This window comes from Lithobates pipiens, unplaced genomic scaffold (assembly GCF_037356315.1).
Source record: "Lithobates pipiens isolate NorthernLeopardFrog02 unplaced genomic scaffold, aLitPip1_a1.2 Scaffold_19, whole genome shotgun sequence".
In the NCBI taxonomy this organism is placed as follows: domain Eukaryota; kingdom Metazoa; phylum Chordata; class Amphibia; order Anura; family Ranidae; genus Lithobates; species Lithobates pipiens.
The window spans coordinates 348538655-348560536 of record NW_027507764.1 but is presented as its reverse complement, the minus strand read 5'-3'; the positions used below and the strand labels follow the sequence as shown (position 1 = coordinate 348560536).

Genomic DNA, 21882 nt, shown 5'->3' with positions numbered 1-21882 from the left:
AGCAGTGCTGTGGGCACTGCAGATCCAGCCCACAGCGCTGCTGACACCGATCTCTCCCCTCTAACTGTACCGATCGGTACAGAGAGGGGAGGGAGGAGCCGGCGTAATTGTTTACAAGTAATCGCTCCGTCATTTGACGGAGTGATCACGTGATAAACGGCCGCGATGAGCACCCGTTTACCGTTATCCGTGATGCGCCGGGTGATGACTGTGACAACCCCGCGGGCACGGATGCTTTCAAGTGCGTGCCCTAGGGGGCGCACAAGAGCGGAATTCTGGGAGGACGTCATATGAGGCCGGTTGTTAAGTGGTTAAAGCTAACTGTAAATAGGGATACAGGTGATGTCATTACCCAAATATTTGCAATAGCCAGTTTCAGAAAATGACCTGTCACTTGGTGGGTGGAGCTTGATGGGTAGCTGAGAAAATTGTTCCCCATCAGATACGTTACGCATTCGAAAGCCACTGTTGGACTGAATAGCAGCTATGGATCCACCCACTGTGGTGTGATGTCAATCAAAAGTATAGAAGAACTAATGGGGAACTAGCCTCTCAGTTCCACATCAGGCTTGGCCCACCCAGTACAAAACTCCTTGTCAATTTGATGGGTGCGGTGGCCGGGGAGGAAGGGCGGGAGTGCACTGGGGAAGAAGTGTCTAGTGTGGTCATTCCTTCTTCAGTGCAGACACAGACAGAGAACTGGGTGCAAGCAATGACACTTTTAGTGCCATGCCCCAATGGAATTCGAAAAGGTGTCTACAACACCCTTTATAAATTTGCCCGATAATGTATTAGGGGTTATATGTAATTTGCAGGCATTTCAACCAATGAACATTTTTTTTAAATGTTTTGGCTACTAAAGAATTAAAGCTCAAGATTAATTGCAGCCATATTACTTACCTGTAATGAAGTATGTCCTGCAGACTGAAATTCCCTATAGAAATCCTCTCTCCACTGTTGTGCGGTTCTCTTCACAGTGCTGAACTTCCAGCATCGCATGTGTTTATAGCTTTGTTTCTAACATTGCAGCACCCCCCTTTCTCCCCTTTGCCTTTGAAAAAAATCCTTTCATTGTTTTGACAGAATGTACCACAATGGGGAGGAGCAGATAAATGACAGAATCTGCTCTCCCTTTTACAGAAGATGTTACATTCTGTAAAAACAATGAAACAGCTATTCAGCATGAAAGATAGTCAGCAACAGGGCGCTGGAGTTAGTAGGACAACATAAAAATTTTTTTTATAAATAAAGCACACCTACTTGTTAAAATCTTGATTTGTCAGTATACAAAGCCAAGGGAGCGGGGACAGCTGGCACCAGATGGTAAACAGGCAATGGTAGATGAGTAGGATAGGTGCATAAACAGTGGCAAGCACAGCCGAGAACTGGCAGGCAACTGGCTTGTTCCTGAAGCTAGGACTGCCTGACAAAGGGGGCAGGGCCCCTGAAACACATAGTGGCCCACCCATCTCAGACATCATTGGTCAGATTTGACAGTTGGCTGGAAAATAAAAGATAGCCCCAAACCACAACAGGATACTGAGATATGCTTATTTATTCGAAAAGATAACAGGTAATACAGCATGGGGTTCCAAATGTCAGAGGAGTGCAGAACTAAATGTTTTCAGAAGACAGTGGGCTGAAGCCTGCAGTTGGACGATGTCACAGAACTGGACCAAGCTCTTGAAATATCATGACCATTTGGTCAGGATCCGCCGACATGTCTGGACCGGCACCCGGCTTAGCCTCTCAGGGGGCCGTTGAGAGCCTGAGCTAGCTGCTTTTGCCCTTTCCACAGCCCAGCACTCCAGTAAGTGGGTGGGGGACAGAGCAGGGAGCTGCTGACTGACAGTCACCAGCTGTCAAGGACATGTTGGCCATGGCGCAGTACCCCAGTAGCTGCAACCTACCTGCATCTACAGCACCCCTGCATCCACAACGTGCCTGCGTCTACCGCTGCTGGCTGCTTCACCTGCTATGGAGAAAATTGCAGGCACTCCTAAATCACAATGCTCTCGCGGCCGCTGTTGCTCAGTGGTCCATGAACTGGTCCATGAACTGGGGCTGTACGAAAGGCCTTCCTCTGCTTGTCAGGCTCTATCTGAAGGTATCTGAAGGTATCTACTCAGGGAGCTCTGGGAACCAAGCGATCAGTGGTATTTGGTCACTCAGTTCTTAGTCTTAGACCCGGCAGGGAACACATGCAGCATCATACCGATAGGTAAGTATGATTCTACAATAAAAAAATACCTCTCTTTAACAAGTACAAATACTTTTTCTTTTAAGTGCTTGTAAACCCTTACAGACCACTTTAACCTACAGGTAAGCCTATATTAAGGCTTACTTGTAGGTGCAAGAAATATCTCCTTAACCTACACGGTAGGGATGAGCTTCGTGTTCGAGTCGAACATACGTTCGACTCGAACATCGGCTGTTCGTCCGTTCGGCGAAGTCCGAACATTTTGGTCCGTTCGCGCCAAATTCGTGTGGCGCTCACGGCCCATAATGCACTGCGATGGCGCAGTGCATTGCTGGCTCATGATTGGCCAAGCATGCAATGTGACCCCGCATGCTTGGCCAATCGCAGCGCCAGCAGCGAGGAGAGCCATGATTGGCCACAGGCAGGATGCCTGTGGCCAATCATAGCTCAGGCTGTGTAGTGCACGCCCCACACTATATAAGGCCGCCAGCGCGGCGGCCTTGTGTAGTTTGTTGGCGTCTGAAGCAGTGGGTGTTCTGTGTACCTTCAACACAGTACACACCGATCGTTTTCGGCCGATTTTCGATCTTGCTGTTGTGTAGTGGTTGTTGTCTGCATGCCCTGACCGCAGTATACACCGCTATATTCACCTCACCTATATAGCTAGTGATCTATCTTTTATAATAGAGCTTGCAGTCAGTAGTGTTAGGAGCTTGTGCGTGCTGTCTGCGTGCTCTGGTACCCAGTACATACCGCTATATCCACCTACATAGCTGTTCTCTATTTGAGCCCACTTGCCATCTGCAGGAGTTATTGGTTGCCTCCAGCACAGCACAGTATACATCTGTATATACCCCTTTATCTCTGGTGTTCTATAATAAAGGCATCTGCAGGAGTTAGTGGGTGTTGTGTGCCTCTAGCACAATATACACTACCCAACTGCTTTTTTACCCAACTCCCTTCAGGCCATTACCATGTCTGGAAGGCCAGCAAGGAGAGGCAGACAGGCGCAAGCCGGTAAAAGAGGGCAAGCAGGCTCTGTGTCTAGAGACAACAGTGCTGGTCGTGGACGCAGTGCATCATCATCATCAGCACGTGGCCATGGGACACGCCTGTCCTTCTTTTCGGCAGCTGGACATGTTGAGCCGCAACATGCCAACGACTTGGTAGAGTGGATGACCAAGCCCTCTTCATCCTCCTCATCCTCTCTCACCCAGTCTCAGGGTACTAGCAAAGCAGCTGCCAACGCATCGTCTTCCCTCCTCTCAATGTCATCATCAGTGACTCCTTCCCTAGACCCACCACGTCCTCCTGAGGAGTCTCCTGAACTCTTTGAGCACAGTGTTGGGTACATGCTCCAGGAGGATGCCCAGTGTTTTGTGGGCTCTGATGATGACACTCAGCTAGAGGAAGGCAGCAGCGTGAGCGCAGAGAGAGGGGATGCTCAAGAAGGACAGCAATCTGGCAGTCATGTTCCACAAGCTGCAGCATACTGCCAGGTTTGCTACAGCGATGAAGAGGGAGGGGATGATGAGGGCACTGACTCCACGTGGGTGCCTGGAAGGAGAGAGGAGGAGGAGGAGGAGGAGGCACATGTCCAACGAGGCAGGATGCCCTCTGGGGGCCAGCTTAGGGGCAGCACACCGACTGAATCACACCGCAGAGCTCCGCCTGTGCAGGGCGCTGCCTCTGCGCGTTATTCTAAAAGTTCTTTGGTGTGGGCCTTTTTTGAGACGAGTGCATCAGATCGCACCGCTGCTATTTGCAACACATGTCTCAAGCATATCTCGCGTGGCCAAAACATCAGCCGCTTGGGCACCACATGCTTGACCAGACATATGTTGACCTGCCATGCAGCTCGTTGGCAAGCGTACCTCAAAGACCCACACCAAAGAACAAAGCGGACCTCTCCTTGCTCCTCATCAGCTGGCATCTCCAACCCCACTAGACCTTCAGTCCTCTCTGAAACCTGCTCTGGGAGGAATGAAGGTGTAGAATTAGGTGTGTCACAGCCAAGTGCTTCCGGGAACTCTGCTAGCGGTACACCCACGTCCGATTATAGCAGGCAAATGTCCCTGCCCCAGCTGCTGGACCGGCGAAAGAAGTTCACTCCCAGCCATCCACATGCCCAGCGGTTGAATGCTGGCTTGGCTAAATTGCTAGCACTTCAACTGCTGCCTTTTCAGTTGGTAGACTCGGCCCCCTTCCGTGAGTTTGTACAATGTGCGGTTCCTCAGTGGCAGGTCCCCAAACGCCACTTTTTCTCATGGAAGGCGATTCCGGCTCTCTACCGGCATGTGGAAGGCAATGTCCTTGCCTCGCAGGACAGGGTGGTCAGCGGTAAGGTGCATATTACCTCTGACTCATGGTCCAGCAGGCATGGACAGGGACGTTACCTGTCTTTCACGGCCCATTGGGTCACTCTTCTGGCAGCTGGGAAGGATGCAGGACAAGGTGCAGTAGTGTTGGAGGTTTTTTTCCGCCACCACGCCTCCAAAATGCTACTATTGGTTGTGACACACCTCTCTCCTCCACCCCTCCTCTTCTTCTTCCTCCATGGCCTCTTCCAGTGCTCTGTCCTCAGAACCAGCGGTGCTTCGTAGGCGTTCCAGGGGCTACGCAAGTACGCAGGCAAAACGATGCCATGCCGTGCTTGCGCTTGTTTGTTTGGGGGACAGGAGCCACACTGGGGCGGATGTTTTGTCAGCTCTGCAGGGGCAGGCCGAGAGGTGGTTGACGCCACGCCAGCTTAAGCCAGGAATGGTGGTTTGTGACAATGGCACCAACCTCCTCTCCGCCCTCCGACAGGGACAACTGACCCATGTGCCCTGTGTAGCTCACGTCCTTAACCTGGTGGTGCAGCGGTTCTTGGGCAGGTATCCCGGCTTACAGGATGTCCTGAAGCAGGCCAGGAAAGTCTGTGTGCATTTCTGCCGATCATTTAATGCCTGTGCTTGGCTGGCTGAGCTCCAAAAGGAGTTGAACCTGCCCAAGAACCGCCTTATATGTTGTTGTGCTTTTAAGGACATTTTCCCGCACAATATTTACTAAGTAATTTTTAACGAAGATATTTTTAAGATACAGAATCAGTCTATATGACACAGTCTATATATGTGAAACGTATTCACGGAGACGAGTGATCATACAAAATAGTTACATTTATTGGTTGACAGAAAACAAATATTTACATGAACTATTAAAATACAGATTACATTACTTGATCATTTTGACAATTTCTGGGAACACCCTCAAACTGGGCGTATTAGTACCTTGGACACAATTATCACCATTATCATTTCTCGGTAGAATCAATAACCTTTTGATAATTGACAATTAAACAGAATGTCTGTATTTCACACATCCAACCGTTACTATACTGCAGGTAAGTAAGTGGTTAACAATGTGAAATAAATTAGACATTTGTTTGTCAATAAAATTGGCATCTATGCAAAAAGAAATGTATGAAACATTTAATTTAGAGAAAAATCTAAAAGGCGGTTATTGATTCGGGAGAAGTATTTCAATAATAGAATATTCAAAAACATCAATATTTAAGAGAACATAAAATAGATGATAAACATATATTTACCCATTTCCAATATGGCTATTAGTGTGGAGTATTAGTTACCAGGAGTTTTAAGATGGCTGCCGTGGCTTCAACATTCCAAGGAGCAGGGATCTTCATGAATGTAAAATGTGTATTCATGCATGTCTTCCAGTGTCCCTTCTCAGGGGGGGTCCCTAGGCTTCCCCCTGACTCTCTCCCCCCAGCTCTCCTCCGAGCTTCCTCTCTCCTTTTTTTCTCATCTTTCTAGTTTCTTAAATATCCTCTTCAACAAAAGGATTATAAAATTATACTAAGTTCTGCCCAGAGGGTATGTGTTCCCCCCTCATTGGCCGACAGACTTAATGGTTAGCTTTCCCGGGAGTCTCGTGATTTTAAGGTAATAGCCCCTTCCACCACCAGGTGTCTCACCTGTGTTTGGTGTTTTATTTCTTTAAGTTAATATTTTTCTATTTCTGTAATTTGCGCTCGTTATTTATATATGTTCTAACGAATATATTTTGAGTGTTCACGAATTATGGCATAATATAAAATACTCCTTAACATAAAGTTCAATAATCACTTGCATAAATTGTTGATATATATGTATATCAATGTATATCTGTTAATCTTTAGTCCGTTTAGAAAGGACACAGGTTAGATATATCACAAACAATATCACATACAATTATTATCTATATGGATCCATGTATAATTTGGGTATCCAATCAATATTTGTTTATCTAAACATAGGTTAAATTCTTATACAATTCTAATCATGATTATATGTTTTTTATAATACTAATTTGTTGCTAAAACACTTCTACTTATGATCACACTTTCATATATAATCTCTTTATGACAAAGTTCTTTAGATCATTAGATACTAAATTTATAATCTCAGTTGTGACCTATGTATAAATTGAATGGCTTAGAAAAATATAGATGATACTGGTAGATGAATCTTACAGCATGTTTTGGGATGAACTCTGAGCTTCCAATAAATGATTAAATGGGTCAGCTGTGCCCTTCAATATGTTTTTGGATGAGGCGTCAGCTATTTGCACGGTTGTATATTGTCCAAATAGTCTTTTACTTACGTACAATGGGGTTCTCTAGTTAAGGGTTATTTCCATGTGATAAATACTTATGCAAGTTTGGCCTTCTCACTCTAACCAACAAAATAAGTAAACAGCTTTTTATTTGGTGACAGAAAATACCATTGTTTCAGCGAGTTTCTTTTTTAAACACAGGTTTTGTAAAAGTTTAAAAAGAACTAATCCTTTCAACATTTGGAAAAAAAAACCTGCGAGATCTTGTACTTTGCTTTAAAGGTCTCCAAGAGGTCACAGTTCAATAAAATACTGAAATCCCTCATCTCGGCCAGCGAATATTAAATGTATTTCTTCATGAATTCACAACAAAGCCCCCCTTGTGAAGTGTTCAAATGCCGGAAGTCGTTTGAAAGACTTCACCAATGCAACAGTTTGAAGAAATATGGCTTCGCTCGGGCCTTGTAAGTTGAGTTGTGACGATGGATCCGGATTATGTATATATATAATTAAGAGGTATAGACACTTGCAGATGAGTGTAACTCTTTGAAAAACAAAATGGGTTTGTGATCGATGTGTGCATCTCAGGCCCGTCATCTGTTGATTGGCAGGAAATGGACCATTCCGGGCACCTTTAGTCCTGGCCGTCCTGGTGGGTTCCGTCCATGTAGACTGGCCATCAGTGGTATCCCTGGATCCCCCATACGGTTCCTTCTCTGGATGTTCACACATGTTGGACTCTCGGTTCTGTTGACCGGCTCATGGACATCTTAGTCCTGTAAATGAAAATGGATTCCATGAGAAAAGATATATAAGTTTTTTTTTAACATGATCTGTGTTTGAGATCTCAGTGTCAAGTTGGTATCCTGGGCTTCCTCAGAGCCCTCCTCTTTCCCATTATGTTATCAGTCCTTTAACTAAACACTCTGGAAATCAAGACAATGTATGACACATTGGCTATGGGAGACCAAGCTCCAGGGCTCATTATCATGAGGCCATTTATTAATATCTGTGGATACCAGACAATTCTGACTGACTTATGTTCTTCAGAACCATTTTTTTTTTTTAGCTTAATTGTTGCGGTTCTGGAATAATAACAATTAAAAACATTTCAGTTTGACATGTGACACTTACTGTCAGTATCAAAATATTTGACATCATAGTCAACCTTCTACTTGGGAGGAATAAAACAGATAAAATCTTCCCCCTTTGGGGTGTCAATAGAACTCATTTGAGGCAATCAAACTACCTTATACAGGTGACTCCTCATCTTTTACCAAAATATCAAACCATTTAGGCCTCCTGATATTTATGTCTTTAGGATTCGGTCTTCCTCTGGAATTACCGTCTTCGGGACTTCTTGAAATTTGGCTGTTTGGAGCGACCTGTTTATGTCAGAGGAATGAAGTGATCACTGAAAAATAGGAGAATAGTTAATATCTAACAACCACAATCCCTCGGTAGGGATTTCAGGATCCTCATTACTGTAACCTGGGGAAAAACATGGTTTTAGAACCTCTGCTTCCTATATCTTTATTCAGTGCATTCCTCTGATTTATTTTAACATAGGCGCTTAAAAGGCTCTGTGGCCCTTGGGCTGGCCACAGGATTTGTCCCTGGAAGAAGTGTTATTCACGTTCCGTATAGCAATGAAGCCGTGTAACATATCCATAATTTTGTCTATTTTGGTTTCCGTATTGCTTACAGGCTGATCAGAATTTGTTCGTGGGACCCGGTTTCTATACTTTCTGGGGACTACTGGCTCAATTTTATCAGACATATCCACATCAGAAACATTGTCTTGATTCTGGGATAGTTGTCTGGGCCTTAGTTGTTCCCTATTGTTCTGGGGATTTTGGGGTGTCTTACCCTGTAATTTCTCCCTATTTACCTGTGTAGGCCCCCGAAGTCCATTACACCGGTAAAGGTGAGGGTGTCTACCCTTAGTTTTAAATCTGACCCTTTGGAGATATACCCTATAGTTTCTCCTAAACCTTGGGTCTGGATCCTTTGGATGAGACTCCTGAGGTGTTCTTTTAACTCCCCCTCTAAAGGGTAGTCTTTGCTCCCCCCTTCTGATGGGTGGGGACATTGGTTTCCCGCTGGGGAAACTCGGTAGCATCTTTCCTCTGACTATATCAGCGTATCTCTTTTTCTTGGTTTTGGACTGTAATGATTGAGGAGATACATAAAATTCATCCACAAATTTCATTATAGGGCTTTCAGGTCTTCCATTGTTTTCACCAGTTTGTTGGATAGAGTACAAATTGTTACTCTCTTTTACCAAAGACTCCAGTGAACACCCCCCTTTGTAGTCTTTCACCAAATTCACTTTTATGTGGGTAGGCGGGGCCTCGAAGAACATGGGTTCAAACCCAAGTTGATTATAACTTGGCTCCTTTTCTGCTAAGTGGACAGCACCCTTGAGCACAGCCATAACTTCGGTGGGGCTTTGATCACTGGTACATGTGATATTGTGTATATCCACTCTAGCTGCGTTAACATTTTTATGTGGGACAAATCCTAGATGACAAATGTTTTTAATTATTTGCCAGGCAGTACCCCACAGACTTATTACATCTTCGCAGAATGAACAGAGTTTGGGTTCAAATACCCACGGTAAGAAATGAATCTTAGATTGGTCATCATTTAGGCCTAAAACTGATAAAGCATTTTCATAGATTTCAATGTGGTCAATAATGTGCATGGATCCCTCTTTCTTAAACACCGGGACAGCATCTTTTAAAAATTTTATTATTTCTGAGGCGTCCTGTTTAGGGGTGCCTGTATTTTTCTCTGATCCCAAAGAAAACTGATTAGGCATACCTTCATGTGGCGGTTCAATTTTTACCCCCCTTTGCTCTACAGATGGCTTGGGGTAGAATATAGTTTCTTTTTCTAATTCTTTTTCATTATGTAACTCCCAAATTTTAGGTTGAGAGTCAGATTTTGGAGTATTGTCAGACTCTATACTTTCAGGTTTAAGCATCTGAGCATTATCCTGAAGCATAAACTCCCCTTGTTCTTTTAATTCTTCTGGTTGCTTAATTAGGGATTCCTGTCCTGACCTAAGCTGATTTGTTTCTTCTTTTAAATTTCCACTGCATATTACTCGGCAACTTTCTTCAGGAGACTCGTTTTCCTGCAGAAAATTTTCCTTCTCCTCTCTTGTATTGTTTATTATTTCTTTATTTAATTGATAACATTTGTACAGCATTATTATTGTATTATTGTGCATCTGTTCTGCTTTAATTAAGAACCTCTCCTTCTCTTTTGATTGTTTATACTTTTTATTTAATTGGTGAAATTCGTCCAGCATTATTACATCATTTTGTAACTGTTCTGTTTCATATTTCACCATTTTCGCTATAGCCTCATCAAAATAATCTGCCTTGTCTTTAATCTCCTTTAGCTTTTTTGTGAGCTCACATTCCCCTCCTATTAACTGGGACTGGGATTCTAAGATATCACTCTCTAGTTGGGTATATTGACGTTTAAACTCACTATAAAGATACATCAGGTTAGTGCTTGGTTCAAAATGCATGTGATCAGGCCTTTCTATTTCCTTTGTCTCAGATGAGCTGTCTGTGAGTTCAACGCTTTGACCTTCCACGTTCCCTACGTCTTTTATTGATTGACGGGTGTGGTTTATAAGGTCTTCAATGAGTGCTTCTAGACCATTCTCATTAGACAAACTTTTTTCGGCATGATTTATCATGTTACTTTTTTGACATTATATCCCACATTTCCTGTTCTTGTATCCATTTTGTCTGAGTACTCATATTACCACTAAGGGCTAACTCTTGATAATCCCCATCAAAATAAAATTCACTTTGACCAGACATTTTTCTTGGCAACATTTTTTTTTTTTTTAAAAGTTAATAATTAATAATTTCATGCGAAATATTATTTCTGTCACCACCGTAACTATGATTGATCCTGTACAAAATATCGACGTTATCTCAGCAGTGCCTCCATTTATATATGTTGTGCTTTTAAGGACATTTTCCCGCACAATATTTACTAAGTAATTTTTAACGAAGATATTTTTAAGATACAGAATCAGTCTATATGACACAGTCTATATATGTGAAACGTATTCACGGAGACGAGTGATCATACAAAATAGTTACATTTATTGGTTGACAGAAAACAAATATTTACATGAACTATTAAAATACAGATTACATTACTTGATCATTTTGACAATTTCTGGGAACACCCTCAAACTGGGCGTATTAGTACCTTGGACACAATTATCACCATTATCATTTCTCGGTAGAATCAATAACCTTTTGATAATTGACAATTAAACAGAATGTCTGTATTTCACACATCCAACCGTTACTATACTGCAGGTAAGTAAGTGGTTAACAATGTGAAATAAATTAGACATTTGTTTGTCAATTAAATTGGCATCTATGCAAAAAGAAATGTATGAAACATTTAATTTAGAGAAAAATCTAAAAGGCGGTTATTGATTCGGGAGAAGTATTTCAATAATAGAATATTCAAAAACATCAATATTTAAGAGAACATAAAATAGATGATAAACATATATTTACCCATTTCCAATATGGCTATTAGTGTGGAGTATTAGTTACCAGGAGTTTTAAGATGGCTGCCGTGGCTTCAACATTCCAAGGAGCAGGGATCTTCATGAATGTAAAATGTGTATTCATGCATGTCTTCCAGTGTCCCTTCTCAGGGGGGGTCCCTAAGCTTCCCCCTGACTCTCTCCCCCCAGCTCTCCCCCGAGCTTCCTCTCTCCTTTTTTTCTCATCTTTCTAGTTTCTTAAATATCCTCTTCAACAAAAGGATTATAAAATTATACTAAGTTCTGCCCAGAGGGTATGTGTTCCCCCCTCATTGGCCAACAGACTTAATGGTTAGCTTTCCCGGGAGTCTCGTGATTTTAAGGTAATAGCCCCTTCCACCACCAGGTGTCTCACCTGTGTTTGGTGTTTTATTTCTTTAAGTTAATATTTTTCTATTTCTGTAATTTGCGCTCGTTATTTATATATGTTCTAACGAATATATTTTGAGTGTTCACGAATTATGGCATAATATAAAATACTCCTTAACATAAAGTTCAATAATCACTTGCATAAATTGTTGATATATATGTATATCAATGTATATCTGTTAATCTTTAGTCCGTTTAGAAAGGACACAGGTTAGATATATCACAAACAATATCACATACAATTATTATCTATATGGATCCATGTATAATTTGGGTATCCAATCAATATTTGTTTATCTAAACATAGGTTAAATTCTTATACAATTCTAATCATGATTATATGTTTTTTATAATACTAATTTGTTGCTAAAACACTTCTACTTATGATCACACTTTCATATATAATCTCTTTATGACAAAGTTCTTTAGATCATTAGATACTAAATTTATAATCTCAGTTGTGACCTATGTATAAATTGAATGGCTTAGAAAAATATAGATGATACTGGTAGATGAATCTTACAGCATGTTTTGGGATGAACTCTGAGCTTCCAATAAATGATTAAATGGGTCAGCTGTGCCCTTCAATATGTTTTTGGATGAGGCGTCAGCTATTTGCACGGTTGTATATTGTCCAAATAGTCTTTTACTTACGTACAATGGGGTTCTCTAGTTAAGGGTTATTTCCATGTGATAAATACTTATGCAAGTTTGGCCTTCTCACTCTAACCAACAAAATAAGTAAACAGCTTTTTATTTGGTGACAGAAAATACCATTGTTTCAGCGAGTTTCTTTTTTAAACACAGGTTTTGTAAAAGTTTAAAAAGAACTAATCCTTTCAACATTTGGAAAAAAAAACCTGCGAGATCTTGTACTTTGCTTTAAAGGTCTCCAAGAGGTCACAGTTCAATAAAATACTGAAATCCCTCATCTCGGCCAGCGAATATTAAATGTATTTCTTCATGAATTCACAACAATGTGACATGCCCACCAGATAAAATAGTTTTTTTGACTGGAGCTACACTTTAAAAATGTACCAGTTGAAAATTACAAACAGATTCAACTTAACACAACAAACCTACACAGTCCCTGTCTTGTTTGCACCGCCTGTATACTGCTGTTCTGAGTATATAGGGCCTGGGGGCCACACGCATTTCCTTTTTTAAATATGGGTACAGGGTTCCCCTTTATATGCGTACAAGACCCAAATAGGCTGGTAATGGGCAGGGAGGGCTACCCATGCCATTTTTCTCAATGATTTTCAACCATATTGCAGGAACCAGATATAACATTAAAACCGCAAGCAGTTTTAAATGGTGTTATTTCCGTTTAATGTCATTTTGTGCAGGGACTGTTCTAAACACGGGAAACATGTGGCACTTCACAGGCATCCTACAGACACCCCCCAGGCACCATATTTAAAGGAATATTTCACTTTTTTTTTTTCACTTTAATCGTCATTAAAATCAGTGCTCCCGCCAAAACGGACATTTTTAAAAACATTTTAGGCATTGACCCATGTCCCCTGGGGCAGGAGCCAGGTCCCCAAACCCTTTTTAGGACAGTATCTTGCATATTAGCCGTTAAAATTAGCACTTTTAATTTCGAACGTTCGAGTCCCATAGACTTCAATTGGGTTCTAACGTTCGTACGAATTTGGGGTCCGTTCGAAAGTTCTGGTGCGAACCGAACCGGGGGGTGTTCGGCTTATCCCTACTACACGGTTAAGGAGATATTCTACAAAAAACGGGCACAGCTGTCTACGGTGCATGCGCGCCGTAGACAACAGCACAGGTGCACTGAGCGCACCGCAAAGTGAAGGCGAATGTGCTGTCACTGGCTGCTCCCGTGCACATGCGCCGGAGTGACATCGTCGCAGCTCCGGCTAGTCAGAACGCCGGATACCCGGAAATCATTCAGGGTATCATGGCAACGACAGAGGACATGGACGAGGGTCGCTTGGGGGGCTTCCATCTCAGGTAAGTTATTCATAATGAGCTAGTATGCTATGCATACTAGCTCATTATGACTTTGCCTTGCAGGGTGTATTTTTTTTTCCCAGGATTTACTTCCTTTTTAACCAGTTTCACACAACATAATGCTTAATCAGAACGTTGTCTGCCAGTCGCGGCTCTATTCTAGCACCTACCTTGCTGCATGTTCTGCTTGTCTACCATTGCCTGTTCACCATCTGGATTTTAACACGCAAGTTTGCTTTATATATTAAAATGGTGTTTATGTGGTTTTACTAACTGCAGCGCCCTGTCTGTGCTCTTTTTCATACTGCGTGGAGATCCATCCCAAATCTGTATGAGGAGCTCCAGGAGTTTTTTTGAACCCTTTTATCTACTTTGTAGTTTGGGCTTTCGCAAACAGATTTATGGGCACCGAGTAAGCAGGGCATACGTCATGTGCCAACATGTTTATCAGATTTTCAGCTGCTGAGTTCAATTTAACGACCACATGCAATCTTAACAACTGTGTCCCTTTTCGTCAAGTATTAGATTTGGGAGGTATGAGATAGTCCTCACAACACAATCCCAGAAGCCGAGACAGTTTCTTTCCTTGCTGCCACACCTACACCTGTGTATTTATGCAGACAGGATATACGTGCTCTGCAGTTAAACATTTCCTTGTCAGCAGTTCCATGCTGGTTTATACAAGTATTATTAGAACAAGGAAGTTACAACTGCCACTAAAACAGCTATATTCCTCCTTTAGAAATGTTTACTGCCAACAATAATTGGACACCTGCAAAGGACCCTCATTCAAGTAGCCAAAACATCAATCAGCAACCTGTGACCAAACAGGAAAGGTACTTTATATCGTTTTAGCTTGTGAACTCTTATTTACATCTAAAATTCTTGTAACTTGCATTTCTACACGTTGTGCATGTGATGATGATGCAGACATATGTCATGTGATTGGGTTTTGAGCAGAGAATGAATATACATTCAGTACATTTAGAGCGATGTCTATTGATTCAGCACACAGTATATAGCAGTGTTACCAACCTACCAGATTTAAATTTACTGACACGACACCCAAAATTTACTGGCACTGCCATTTTTTTACTGCCATTTCCAAAAGTTACAAAATGACAGTTTAAGTGCAAAGTTCCATATTTAGGCTACAAAAAAGTACAATATGCAATTAGCAATGTGATTTTGGGTAGATATTAAGGCAAAAAAAATATTTATTATTTTATTTCTGATAAGTAAGTAAGTAGCTCAGGGACAGAAAAGACGGGCACACACACGTGAAATTGACTCTCACATTGACACTGACAGCAGTGTGCAGCAGCACAGTGGTCACAGCGGTCATCTCTCTCCACACCAAGTGGTCCCTTTAGTTCACTTCAGTCTAAACAGCAAAGACGGTCCCGCTCCCAGCTTGCCTTGTTCCATGGTTCCATGGTTGGTGTAAGATGTTAGTTCACTTTTTAATTTTTTCTGAAAAAGTGAACTAATTATTTAATCCATGTAGTTTGCGATTACAGATTGTATTTGTTGTGACACCTGCTGGTGATTTTGAGTATTGTTACATGACCCAAGTATATAATTATCTTCTATAGGCTACAATTTAGTAACCTATACATTTAGGTTACATTTTAATGACCTTTAACACTTGTATGCACAATTTATACATCTGTTTATGTGGGTTTTATGCAATATACAAAATTAGAGAGTCATAAAAAAGTTCAACTCTGGGTACCCCCCTGCCCCACCCCATTCTCTCTAATTGCTAGCATACAGTATATAAGACTTATAAGAATGATTCTTTTTTCTCACTTATATCCTCAGTCTAATTTTGCCTAGAGATGGCCTTTTTATATACCGTATATACTCGAGTATAAGCCGAGATTTTCAGCCTCTTTTTTGAGGCTGAAAGTGCCCCCCTCGGCTTATACTCGAGTCATCGCTGTCTGCCTGCTCGATCAGCGTGTCGAGCAGACAGACAGCGGCCATTCTATAATTCAAAAGCCGCGCCTCCGGCTCCGCCTTCGCCTGTGATAGGCGGAACACTGAATTTCCCAGCAGCCTGTGTTCCGCCTATCACGGACATCGTCTCATCCTCGTACTACGGACGAGGATGAGACGATGTCCGTGATAAGCGGAACACAGGCTGCTGGGAAATTGTGTTCCGCCTATCACAGACAGGGAGGCGCGGCATTTGAACAGGGGAATGGGCGCCGACGAAGAGCGGTGATCCTGGGACGGGACCGGACGGAGGCTCGGCTCGGGACGGGACGGGACCGGACGGAGTCTCGGGACGGGACCGGACGGAGGCTCGGGACGGGACCGGACGGAGGCTCGGGACGGGACGGGACCGGACGGAGGCTCGGGACGGGACGGGACCGGACGGAGGCTCGGGACCGGACGGAGGCTCGGGACACAGGTAGGCTGGACACACAAGGCCACACACACACACACACACACACACACACACACACACACACACACACACACACGGATGGACACACACACACACAGGGATGGATGGATGGACACACACACAGGGATGGATGGATGGATGGACACACACACACACAGGGATGGATGGATGGATGGACACACACACACACAGGGATGGATGGATGGATGGACACACACACACACAGGGATGGATGGACACACACACACACAGGGATGGATGGATGGATGGACACACACACACAGGGATGGACAGGCATATCTCACCCTCGGCTTATACACGAGTCAATAGGTTTCCCAGTTTTTTGGGGGTAAATTGGGGGCCTCGGCTTATACTCGGGTCGGCCTATACTCGAGTATATACGGTAGATATTTTAAGGGGTGCAGCTACCACCAGGAAGGCCAATATCCAGCCCCCCCCCCCCCCCCAATGTGTATGAGTAAGGGGTAAATAGTAGCTTTGGTTACTCATTCATGAAAATATATATATACATCCTAAATAAACACAATAATGTCCCCTGATGTCCAAAAATAAATGTCCAACAAAGTAAATGTCCCACCCTGACATCTCCATAGCCAGCTGCTGAATGTAAACAAACTAAACTGAGTGCTTGCTGATACCGTTGACCAAGTGTAATCATGCCTATATTTGGTCAATGACATCACCCAGGATCCCTGGATGGTTTGTTAACATTCAGCTGCTGGTCAAGGAGCTGCCACTCATAATGGAATCTTGGCAGGAGAAGATTGTTGGGGCAATACCTTTCATGTTTGTGTTGAAAGGTCATTATGGCATTGTTTAATGTGACTGACTATGGATCTACATCACTAGATGATATGATTGACGATTCTGTATTTTGGGACATTTTTGTGGAATGTTTTATTAAAGGACTTTTTCAAAGGTGTCTGTGTTTTTGTTTACGTTTTTTAATTAATTTTTTTGAGAAGGAATAACCAGAAGTACTATCAGTGGCGTAGCGTGGGTTGTCAGCATCCGGGGCAAGGCAAGTAATTTGAACCCCCTAACCTGTGGACTTTTAACACCTAAGAATGGGGGCTCAGGGACTGCTCTGCTGCTGCTTATGTGCTGTGGCTGTGAAACGCACAGGGTTTCCACACTCACAGCCTGAGCCTCTGATTGGCTGCCTGCAGCCTTTTATGATTGGTTAGATCTGAGATATCTCTTTGACTACAATAATCAAAGAGATATCTTCTCATGATCAATCAATAATAAAAGGCTGCTGGTAACCAATCAGAGGCTTAGGTTGTAAATAATGAGGAGCACTTGTATACAGCAGAGCAGACAGCCAATAATAACCCCCGATTTAAGGGTTGTGCATAATATTTAGTGCTAGACATGATAGCCAGAGACTGCAGATATGATACAGGAGGAGATGGTCGGGGACTGCAGACATGATACAAGAGATGATGAGATACTGCAGACATGATATATAAGATGTTGAGAGACTGCAGACATGATACAGGAGATGGTCAGAGACTGCAGACATACTACAGGAGATACAGTGAAAGACTGCAGACATACTATACACAGGGCTATTTTCCTCAGATAACTGGTGCAGGAACCCAACCATGCCGCCACCGCCACCTAACAGTGGGAGAGTCTTAATGGGGCATTGTTAAATGCCACTTGTGCGTTCTGCACAGAGTGAAGAGTTCAGGAGTTTGCCATGTACAGAATGCAAAAATCAGGAGTGTGCTATATACAAAATGCAAAGATCAAGATTGTACTACGTATAGAGTGCAGAGTTCAGGAGTGCACTACATACAGAGTGCAGAGTTCATGACTGTTATACGTACAGATTGCAGGGATCAGGAATGCATATATCACAGGACAGTTTACAACCCCCCCTTCCAGTACAGAGCTCTCCTTCCACTTCAAAATTACTCAGAACCCTCAAGCATTATATATTGTTTTAGCAGACACCCTATGGAATAAAATGGCGGTCTTTGCAACGTTACACGATATTTGCTCAGCAATTTTGCAAACTTTTTTTTGGAAAGAAACTGTTTCATTCATTAAAAAAAAACACTAAAGTTAGCACGATTTTTTGTTGTGTACTAAGCGATGCTTTAAATTTTTTTACAGGTTACATGTTTAGACTTACAGAGGAGGTCTAGTGCTAGAATTATTGCTCTCGCTCTAAAGATCGTGGCGTATGTAACTTGTGTGTATCTGACTCTGATACTAACCAGTGCCTACCCAGGGACTGAGTAGTATCTCTCCCCAGCCTGTTCCCACACACCCTCTCACCTGCTGACCTGTGAATGGGGCAATCACTCCTGCAGCGTTATTGTGTTCTGCCAGTGAATACGATTAGTGTTGCTAACTATAGCTGGCCGCACTGATTGTTTTGGGGAAAACCTGACAGGCTGGTTGTACTCAAGTCAGTTAATAGGTTGACTTGTGTAAAACCAGCTAGCCCATACATAGATTGACTATGGCTGGTCTCTGCTTAATTGGTGTAATTTCAATCCATGCCTGGCCCGCTTAACCACTACGCAGTCCCTAAACATCCTTCCACAAACCTTTACATTTTTCCTTCCCAGATTACTTCATCCTCCTCTCCTATACATAGTGCCCACTGTCATACTCTCCACACTTCTCTCCTATACATAGTCATACTGTCCACTGTCATACTCTCCACACTTCTCTCCTATACATAGTGCCCACTGTCATACTCTCCACACTTCTCTCCTGTACATACTGCTCACTGTCATACCCTCCACACTTCTCTCCTATACATAGTGCCCACTGGCATACCCTTCACACTCCTCTCCTGTACATACTACACACTGTCATACCCTCCATACTCCTCTCCTATACATAGTGCCCACTTGCATTCTCCCAACACTTCTCTCCTATACATAGTGCCCACTGTCATACCCTCCATACTCCTCTCCTATACATAGTGCCCACCGTCATACCCTCCCTCCACACTCCTCTCCTGTAATTACTGCTTACTGTCCTACTCTCCACACTTCTCTCCTATACATAGTGTCCACTGTCATACCCTCCACACTCCTGTACATATTGCTCACTGTCATACCCTCCACACTCTTCTCTTATACATAGTGCCCAATGTCATACCCTCTACACTCCTCTGCTGTGCATACTGCCCACTGTCATACCCTTCACACTCCTCTCCTGTACATAGTGCCTTCTGCCATACCCTCTGCACTCCTCTCATGTACATAGTGCCCACTGTTAGACCCTCCACATTCCTCTCCCTCACCTTCACATACTTTCCACTTGAGAGGCTCCTGTGATATTAAAATGGTAGTAAACTTTTCTAACATTACTACTTTTTAGAGGTCCTGGGGTAGGTTATGCCATAATGTACAAGTATGCACAGCATATTAGCACATTAGGGTACACTTAAATTGTCAGACTGAGCCCTCCAGTGCTGTGCTGCGATCAATCCGGCGGGGCTGGGCACTTCCATCTTCACCCGGTCTTCCTTCTGGGTTCTGTGCCTTCGGTCACTTGCCTTGGCCAGGCTGCGTTGATGTCATTCCCACACATGCTCATGTGCATCCTCTTTCTCTCATCCCCCTTTCTCTCCCATCCTCCCTCCCTTACCCCTCACACCTCTTTCATCCCACTTCTCTTTCTCTCTCTTTCTCTCTCTCTCTCATCCTCCCTCTCTCTCTTTAATTTAATTTGTTATAACAAAAAATTGTTTGCATTTTTATTTATTTATTATTTATAAAAGTCCCCACCAAAACCCTCAGCCCCAGGCCCATGATGTTCTTAATCTGGCCCTGCTTACAGTAGGAGTGCAATGTTAAGTGGAGAGAGGGGGCATTAGTGCAAAGAGAGGGGATAGGGGATGACATTGGTGCTAAGTTAATGGGGCATTGGTGCTAAATTGGGGGGGGGGGGCGATGTGCTCATTTTTAAATTGGGGGAGAGTGTGAACATTGTTTCTAAGTAGGAGGGAGGGGGGCACTGGTGCTAAGTTGGGGGAAACGAGGGACATTTGGGATAAGAGGGAGAATCGGGACATTGGGGATATGTAGACAAAGAAGGGGGACATTGGGGATAAGTGGGGGATATGTTAGAGGAGAGGACATTTGGGATAAGTGATGGGACTAGAGGGACATTTGGGATAAGTGGGAGGAGAGGAGGGACATTTGGGGTAAGTGGGAGGAGAGGAGGGACATTTGGGATAAGTGGGGGGGGGGACATATGTGATAAGTGGGGGGAGAGGAGGGACATATGTGATAAGTGGGGGGAGAGGAGGGACATTTGGGATAAGTGGGGGGGAGAGGAGGGACATTTGGGATAAGTGGGGGGGAGAGGAGGGACATATGCGATAAGTGGGGGGGGGGAGGAGGGACATATGTGATAAGAGGGGGGAGAGGAGGGACATTTGGGATAAGTGTGTAAGCGAGAGAGCTCTGTGTATGTGTGTAGTGTAGACTGTGAGTGTAGTTTATCCTATGTGACTGTGGTATACATGCTCATGTGACATACCACAGTGAGTGACCCAGAGATTTCTATTTCATTACATGTTGGGTACAGCAGAACACGTATCCATGGAACAGCAGAGGAGCTCTGAGCAGTGTGCTGCATGGACTCCTTGGACTGGAAGCAGCTCAGTGTCCCGAGTCTCACAGCCAATCGGAAGCCAGGAAAGTAGGCATGTACTTCTTGTGAGGAGAAAGGCAGAACTCACTCACAGTGTTTTGCCTTGGAGAGGATAATTAGTTGCAGCAGCGGCTGCTCCCTTGTCTAACCTGCTTTGTCCACCATCGATCTGACCTTTGTCTGCCACACTGCCAGACTCACTGGCTGCCTGCCACAATCAACGGGGAATATATGATTCCCAGATACACACACTTTTGAAAAAGTCCTTTATTAAAAACAAAAAAAATAAAAAAAAGATTCCAGCGGTGCTAATTCACTCTTGCTATCCAGCGACGGATGATCATCTCTCCAGGGTCCAGTGATAGCTGATCTGATCCAGCGACGGGTGATCTCTCCGTCCAGCGCAGTGCAGTCCATCCATCCTCTGTCTCCATTGGCGGAGACATTGCGGGGATCCCAGCAGCCTGACATTTCTTATATGAGGAGGGCGGGGCCACCTGTCACCTGACCCCCCCCCCTCTGACGCAAGTGGGGAAGCCTGGCTTCCCCAATGACGTGTGGGTGACCCCACCCCCCTCTGATGTAACGCAGGTTGCGGTCGATCAGATCAGCCATCGCTGGACCCCGGAGAGATGATCATCCGTCGCTGGATAGCAAGAGTGGATTACCACCGCTGTAATCTTTTTTTAATTTTTTTTTTATTTTTAATAAAGGACTTTTTCAAAAAGTGTGTTTGTCTTTTTTAACATTCTTTTACACTTTCTTTGTGAAATGGTAGGGGTACTTTTGTACCCCCTTACCATTTCAAACAGGGGGGCCGGGATCTGGGGATCCCCTTGTTAAAGGGGGCTTCCAGATTCTAATAAGCCCCCCTCCCGCAGACCCCCACAAGCACCGGCCATGCTTGTGGGGAGGAGGCCCTTGTCCTCATCAACATGGGGACAAGGTGCTTTGAGGGGTCACAGACCCCCAAAGCATCCTCCCAATGTTGAGGGCATGTGGCCTGGTACGGTTAAGGGGGGGCGCTCTCTCATCCCCCCTCTTTTCCTGCGGCCTGCTAGGTTGCGTGCTCGC

General features: G+C 43.7%; 1 protein-coding gene across 1 annotated transcript in view; it reads left to right on the top strand.

The window, feature by feature from the left end:
- Nucleotides 1-14414: 14414 nt before the first annotated feature.
- The window catches only part of SLC35B3 (solute carrier family 35 member B3), a 73444-nt gene continuing 65976 nt past the window's right edge, over nucleotides 14415-21882 (top strand). The window contains exon 1 of the mRNA XM_077492167.1: nucleotides 14415-14578. Coding sequence (XP_077348293.1) covers nucleotides 14487-14578 — 92 coding nt within the window. The 5' untranslated portion in view covers nucleotides 14415-14486. The remainder of the gene's footprint in view (nucleotides 14579-21882) is intronic.